General features: G+C 35.5%; 1 protein-coding gene across 1 annotated transcript in view; it reads right to left on the bottom strand.

Annotated features, from left to right (window-relative positions):
- Positions 1–5,773, bottom strand: part of ghrhrb (growth hormone releasing hormone receptor b) — a 31,882-nt gene extending 26,109 nt beyond the window's left edge. The window contains exons 1-2 of the mRNA XM_028027828.1: positions 5,449–5,773; positions 927–1,035 (exon numbers count right to left, since the gene is read on the bottom strand). Coding sequence (XP_027883629.1) covers positions 927–1,035; positions 5,449–5,502 — 163 coding nt within the window. The 5' untranslated portion in view covers positions 5,503–5,773. The remainder of the gene's footprint in view (positions 1–926; positions 1,036–5,448) is intronic.
- Between the last annotated feature and the right edge of the window lie 2,188 nt (positions 5,774–7,961).

The raw sequence follows: 7,961 nt of genomic DNA on the forward strand, positions 1-7,961 counted from the left end.
CAACAAAAAGCAATAGTCACATACGTCTAAAATCACATTTCCAAGAGTTGAAAAACCTTTTGATTCAGTTGAAAAAGCAAATAAAAGGATACATTTTATTATAAAGCCAAAGAGACCTAGAGGTTACAAACACAATGTTTTAATTTCAGATATCAAGAAGAAGATTCATTTTGATGATTTAATTTAAAAGTCTAGCATAGAGGCTTTACAATATGAAATCTAGCATTGATTTCATATCTCTGTACGCAGTATCAAAATTCCAAGACCTGCTTATACTGTAATAAATATTAGCGAATAACATAATTACAATGCATTCTTAATATTCGTTAGTCGTTCCTGACTAACGAATATTAACTCCAAGCTTTTCATTATATTACATAGATCATCTCTTTCCCCTCTTTTTGTAATTCTGCGACCATATCTGTATATTAGTGTTTACATTTGTCATCCTTGAAATCTTCTGAAGCCCATCATCTCATCTTGAGATATTGGGTTTCCATTCTCTCTGCAAACAATATTTAGCTTGAGGATAAGTAACTCAAACTGTGGTAGCTACGTGGGTGAGCACATTTGTGAAGAAGATTGGCATGTTTGGCTTTGAAAGGTGAAGAACTAAAAGCATGAGCCACTCAAAAATTAAGGCAGGTACGGCTAGTATGTTCGCTAGCCATAAATTTTAATTCGTAACACACGTGAAGAAAAGGTTGAATACAAATGGTTGCTACTCTTTCAGGTTATTTTCAAAAATAAAACAGAGAATGAAATGAAAATAAAAACTAGTATCATTTTCTCTTCAATTTTAGAAGTGGTATTACTTCTTTACTTCTTATCTACCACTTCACAAAATAAAAAAGGTTCAAAGGGTTTTATGTTAATTATTTTTGCAAAGACTGAGTTTCTCCACAGCAGAATAACAACCTACTAACCTGTCTTGGATGAGTAGTTGTTTTCCTCCTGTTCAAGAATATTGTAGCATTCTTCTTGAGCCTTCATGTGCTGCAACACCACAGCACAGTCTGGGTGCATGGCCTCCGTCTGAAGAGCAGAAAAAATCCAGTTGCACTTAAAATACACGACTGAGAGATAATGAATAAATACAGCATATCAGGAAAATTGTTTTGTTTTTGTTTTACTGGTCTTTTCTTCAAACATAAAACTCAATTCGGGGTAAAAAAGTAAAATATTTCCACAATCTAATTTACTTCGGTGGTCTAAAAAAACTCCCTGATTATTTAAAGGTCACAGCCACAAGCAGAGTCTCATTGTGACAGCATAGTCCTATCATATCTGTCCTGTAAGTTTATGGAACAAATCTACTTTCTACAAACATGATAGTGGCAAAAGACTTTTCCTCCTGAGGCCACACAATGAGTCATTTTAGAGTTTATCAGTATGAATAGGATCTGGAGCGCCTCGCATGACGCATGTCAGACTCTGACAGATGTTTTCATGAAATCATCAGACGCAGGTGAAAGAAACCCGATTGTGTGTGAGAGACTAAAGAGTGCCCTCTGAGAGTGAACTTTAATTATTGTTACCTTTCATCCTAAATGGCAGCTGTTTTCCCAACGTCGTCATTTAAATTCAATTATTGTCGTAATGAGGTCATTATCGCAGGGCGCCCGATGCCAATGGCCATTCTTTAATGAGCCGCCATCATTTACATTCAGTGTTTCACAGCAATGCAGAGGGTAGATTATTGTATGGTATTTGACATCCTGACTGTGGCATGAATAATTTTAGTTGACATTTAAAGATGGAGCAAGTTTCCTGTTATGTTCAGTTTAATTTTGGTTGCATGTGTAACGTGAATTTATACCACCATGTTAAATCACTTCCAATTTTGGTAAATGTTTTTGTTTAGTCTGGGTTCAACGTCATCTCTATATTCCTATCTAAATGCTTCAATTTGGATCATATTAAGTATAAATGCAGAACAAGCCCTATGGATGCTCATTTTGCACTCCAGTAATGTGTTTGGCTTGATGGACAGAATTTCACTACCCTTGATGCCTAAAATGGATATACAGTGGAAAAGATGCTCAGACTCTCAAAGACCATTTGACTGCATCATTATTGCAAATGATGCAGTCAAATGATGCAATGATGCAATAATCACTGCATCATTATTGCAAATGATGCAGTGAGGAAATTGTAAGTTAATCACAATCAATATCATAATTGTAATATCAGCAATAAGATCACAATTAAAAATATTTCTGATATCTTGCAGCCCTTCCTGTGTAAGGAAGCTCAGAGTTTCTGACTCTGGGTAAATACACGTTGCTATAAAACGTATATCAACATGTTTTATATCAACACGTGTTGATATAAAACGGGTGAAATTTGAATCAAAATTAGGTATCAACAAAATATCAGTAACAACGATGTCTGATTAAACATAAATGAATCTGATATTTTTAACTGTGTATTTAATAGGTGTGTGGCAGGTGTTCTCTCTTTTGGACACATAAACAATACAATCTGAGCTGGTTTTAATACCATAAATCATTTACAACAATATTTACTAGCCTATTGTTAAACAGCTTTTGAGATATATTTGTGAATATAAATATAAAGAGATTTTGAGGCAGTTGAGTTTCCTCTTACTCTTTAGAAAATCTTTTACATTTTTATATACAGCGGTTAATAATTTGATCTAAAAGAGAATGGCTCTCAGAGAGAATGGTGTATGTTTTATTTCCTTGTGATTTTTTCTATCCTCCCTGAGAACTGCTTTCTTTTTTATATTTCTGCTAATAATAAAACAGCAATTTTCAAACGTTTAGCTTCCAAACCACTAAATACCAAACACAGGAGTCTGAAAAACCAAGAAAATAATATCCTATAATTGAAGTCTGGAAAAAAAGTAATAAAAAAAAAAAGCTTTAGCAGCACTTATTCTCAGTAGTTCTTTCTTTATCTCACAATGTCATGAAGGAATTTGCTCCCCAATGTGGCACAAGTTCATTGGGCACTGCACAAATTTGTTTCTGTTTTCTAAAGGGCTTGGTAAACCTCTTCATGTCCATGTAAAGAATCTGATTTATACTATTATTCATACTATTCCTAACTCATCTGAAAAGCCATGTTCCCCTCAAATACAGTTTGCTCTTACCAGGAATTAAAGAGGAGAAAAAGAAAATACAGAATAAATCACTTCTTACCAAAACACCAATTCTTTTTGTCCCTGAGAGATAAATTATGCACTCTGAAAAAACAGCAGATCTCTCTTCATTGCGCTTTTTTTTGAAAAGCATCTTTGTTGTTTACATCTTGTTAGGTTCTGGCCTATCATTTTCATAACCTGCTGTGTGTTTGGCGCCTCCCTGTGACTGAGAGTGTTATTGTCCTTGGCTCAAGAAAACTAGAGTTTACCCAGGAGTTCAGCATCCAATCAGTGACCGCAAGGTGCCAAAGTGGGGTGGCTGCACCAAATAACCATTCACCATTGTGATTCCCAAATCACCATTTTTCCACCTCCATGCTCAACATTTGGTATGTGTTCTTTGGTTTGGAATGCTGTTTGTTTTCTAAAACACTTTGTTTTGCATTTTTGATGAAGCATCTGTATTTCACCCTCATATGTCCAAAACAGATTATTCCAGAGGTCTAAAAGATCTTGACAATTACACTTTGCTAAACTAAAATTTCAGCCACTTAGCAGAGCAGATACTTTCTTCTTCAACTTTTCCAAAGAGCAGATACTTTCTTCTTCAACTTTTCCAAAGAAACCATCCTTTTTCTTCCCCCGCCCCAACTGTTTTGTGTTGTACTTTAAAATCTAACATAACTAAGACCGGTGGAAACATAGATGGAGCTCTTGGGTTTTGCACAGTCTGACCTTGGGGGTCAACACCATGTTGGAGTGTCCTTGGGGAAAGATGTAACACATCGCATTTCCCTCCAACTGTCTCCGCACTTGTTTTTCTTTTCTTTCAAATAGAAAAACTAACATTTTTGTTCTTTTGTAACTCCAAATTCTCGCCTGCATCTCTTTTCTAGAAGTGGGCTGCTGACATTCATTATCTGGCCACAAAAATCTATTTATTTCCTTGTATGTGGAAAAGAAAAACACACTGTCAATCGGCAGGGCACTGACAGGATGCAGAGGAAAAAAAGATGACAGCATGTTTCCTCATTTTGGCCTCCATACTCCAACTACCTGTGGCCTTTAGAATTGATTTAAAGGTTTTGCTACTTGTTCTGCAAGAAGAGACTTGCCTGAGGCAGTAGGTAATTTGATGTCAGGGCTCAAAAACTCTAGAAGAATTTCTTGCAGGATATAAGAAGAGGAACCTCACTAAGTCTGTGACAGATTAACAGTTTCATTTGTTGTTTGAGTTACTTTTACTTTGGCTGTTTTCATTTCTGCTTAATTTCTATTATTTATCACCAATCCAGTTCAATGTTAAATTGTTTAGATACTTGTATCATGCTTGTAAAATGTCAACAGTTTTAATTACCTTTGTAAATCATACCACCAGAAAAATATACAAATGTCAAAATAAGGTGATTCATGTTTGTGTGTGAAAGGGAAAAAAATGATAAAATATGACATCTGAAATCCTTCAAGATGCAAAAACACTCAAGTGTGGCCACAGCTGGTGGAGATGAAATGCTGTGAAGTTCAGATGAAATGGAATAAGAGCAGAATATTATTCTCCTTGAATTACCATCTTTGTTTGAAATTCAAACAAAAATATGTGTACTTTCACATGAGTGAAGGAAAAAATTCATAATTTTCCTTTGTAGCTGTCAGTCTGTAGAGTGTCCGATGTTAATGGAGTCACAAGAGATGTTTGTTCTTTTCTTTAATCCATTACATTAGATATTCTTAAAGTTTCTTAGAGCTTTTTAAAATGATTGATTATTTTTGTTTGTGTAAAAACAATGCAAATGGTAAAAAAAACAACATGACAAATAGGTCGAAAACATAACCTTTTTATTGGGCGTTCATCTTCCAGAGGAAGTAAGAACTCTAGAGATATTGTGAGATGCCCATTGAAGGAATTATGACACTAATTCACATCTGACACAACAAACAGCAGGGATAGCAGGTGAGTAAAGTCAGGTCGTAAATTCACATAAATGTCTGAGGAGTTCAGGAAACTTTATGAATTAACTCATTATCAGTTCACATTGATTTTAATGAGTAATTCATTCATGAGTTCTCTAAAAGGTTGAGATAAAAATAGATAAGTGACTATGTTACAAAGGTCAACATTAAAAATATAACTTTCTTGTTTTACAAATATATATTGAGATCTAATATATTGAACTGTCAATTTTCATGCAAAAGCTCGGTGCTTTATTTTATTTGGTAGTGGAAATTAACTTTAATTAACCTTTTTTTTCTTCTTTTTGCTTAACAATAGCTACACCCATCGGCATATGTATAAACTAATCTATAAGTTAGGTAAATCGGAAACTGTCGCCTTTACTCACCGTTTCCCAGAGCGCCAGCTGCAGGAGCAGAGCCAGGTGAAGAAAGCTGTCCATCCTTGAGCGTCCAGAAAGCAGCAAACTCACCCGGGAAAGGAATTACGCTTCCCAAAGTAGTCTCAAGAAGCAAATTAATAAATAAATCTGTACTTAAATAACTCTTCAAGAAGGAACACAAATATGTGCTTTCCTGGCAAGTGTTGGAGGCAAGCAAGAAGTGAGCGGTTCACTGGGAGGTGTGTGGGAGGTCCGGGTGGCGCTACGGTGTCCGAGGGGTGAGGATGAGGCTGGCCGCATGACGCGCGGAGGAGAGCCGCCGCTGCACTGAGCTGAGCTCCGCTGCTCTCCTCCTCAAAGGCGGCGACAGAGACGAAGGAGGAGGAGATGGAGGGTGGGAGGATACTCAGCTGAAGGAATTACATCTTAGCTATTGAGTGTACTGAGCAAAAGTCCCAAAGTACTTATTATATTTTGCTTTTAAGGTGCTTTTCATCTTCAGACTGCAGACTTGAGGAAGGTTCTGATATTTTTTTTACTTTGGCTACTTTTACACTAATTTCTAGTCAGGCAGGCTTTCCTGAGTCATTCCAGGTTAAATAAAAATAAATATCATTTTAAATAAATCTCTAGTCACTAAGTAACAACCCAAGGTTCTGTACATGGGGTGTCCAAATGGGCATTTTCAGCCCCCTGAATAATTTTGTGTTGCTATAATTTGTAAATATGCAATCAACTAAAATCTTCCTGAAATGGAAAATGTTTGGTACAACAAAGGGTATATGTCTTAATGTACCAATGTTACTTTTCAGTGACATTTGGTAGCTCATCTGAGTAGACTTGAGCACCATTATTAAACTTGGCTGCACAAAGCTTTTATGTATGATAAATATTTTAAATTTTGATTGTCACTTGATTTAATAGTTGGATTATTTTGGACTGTGTATATTTGTCAGTAATGGTGTTCCGTAAGCAGTTGATTTTTTTTTTGTGTTTATATTTGTTGTTTTTCTGTCTGTCGTATTCTTTGTGCACTGATTATCCTGTTTACTCATAAATAACAGTTTGACAGATAGAGAAAATTTGATTTTAGCTCTAACCAGGTGAGTCCATAAAGACATTCTCTAAACAACTGGAATACCTCAACTCACCACATGACAATCTCGCAGATCCTGGCTCATGTCTGTTCTGTGTTAGTTCCCATTTATTATGCTTTCCAGACATTGTAATCTTCTGAAGATTATTTCTTGGCTCTATTTCTGTTTTTTGGTCCTACGTTAGAAGACTTATATCATTTTGTCAGATTGTACGTGACTGAAGATGAGTTCAGTTCTGGTTTCCACTAAACCATTAGAACTTGTTTACAATTTTTAATAACTTCCTGAACAAATTCTCAACTTTTATGTGCAAGACTAAATTGCTGGTACATAAAGGACTCATCTGGTTATCACTACCACAAACCCTTATTGAGGAATAGCATGAATATTGAGAAGATGGGTCCAAAAAATTTACATTTTTTATCAGAAAGAAGTACAGTAAATTATTGGAGGATGAGAATGTGATGGGAGATGCAAAGTTCCCAATGCAGAGGCTGGAAAACATACTTAAAGAACATTCTTAATTAAATAAACATAACGCAAATCATGATAAATGAGGAGTATATTAAGAAAAATACAAGGAATGCTGCTAAAGCTCTGCTCTAAGTAATTATAGAGGATAGTAGTGACGGAAAATAAACAAAAAATGGTAAACAAAAAAAAGTTATATCAACACTTTAGAGTTCAGACTAGAAACTCAGATGGGATCAATGGAGAAGTGTGGATTGAAGGCTGGGAAACCATTTCACCCTGAACATAATCAGAAAAGAAATGATCAAATATCCAAAAACATTGAAGGATCTTTCAGACAAATGTCAGGGAGTGATTCACAGTCAAATAAACCAAATATAATACATGGCTTTGAACACTTAAAGTCCAAACCCTGCCAAAACAAATGCAGGAAATGAGGAACTATGGAAAATAGTTTTGTTTGATATCTGGCATTTATCCAGAATGCATCAAACTGTGAAATGAAAAAATCCCTAGAAATTCTTCTGCAGTAACCATCATAAGTTCATTGTATATTTTTATGCAGGAACATTGATTTTAAACAAACCATCCCTGCCTCATAATCAAAATATATTGATAACTAAAGCCATAATGTAGCTCTTAGTCTTTTTCTGTCAAAGAAATAGCTTCTTTGATAGAAAAAGAGATGTGTTTATGTTAAATATGTTTTTCACTGCTGGGACGCAAGATTATATTTTATAAAAGCAGACGATGCCTTATGTGTCTGTGCTATGCTATTGGGTACATTCCTCTGGAGAATTGCTCCACTACTCAGGACATTTTAAATAAACAGAATATACTTAAACAACGGACAGCTGCCCACAGAGCAACACTGTGTCTGTGTGCGTGTGTGTGTGTTGGAGGCATGATTGATGATTTGCTGCACTTTTGGCAGATTCACCAGACCACCGG

This window comes from Xiphophorus couchianus, chromosome 9 (genome assembly GCF_001444195.1).
Source record: "Xiphophorus couchianus chromosome 9, X_couchianus-1.0, whole genome shotgun sequence".
NCBI classification, from domain to species: Eukaryota; Metazoa; Chordata; class Actinopteri; order Cyprinodontiformes; family Poeciliidae; genus Xiphophorus; species Xiphophorus couchianus.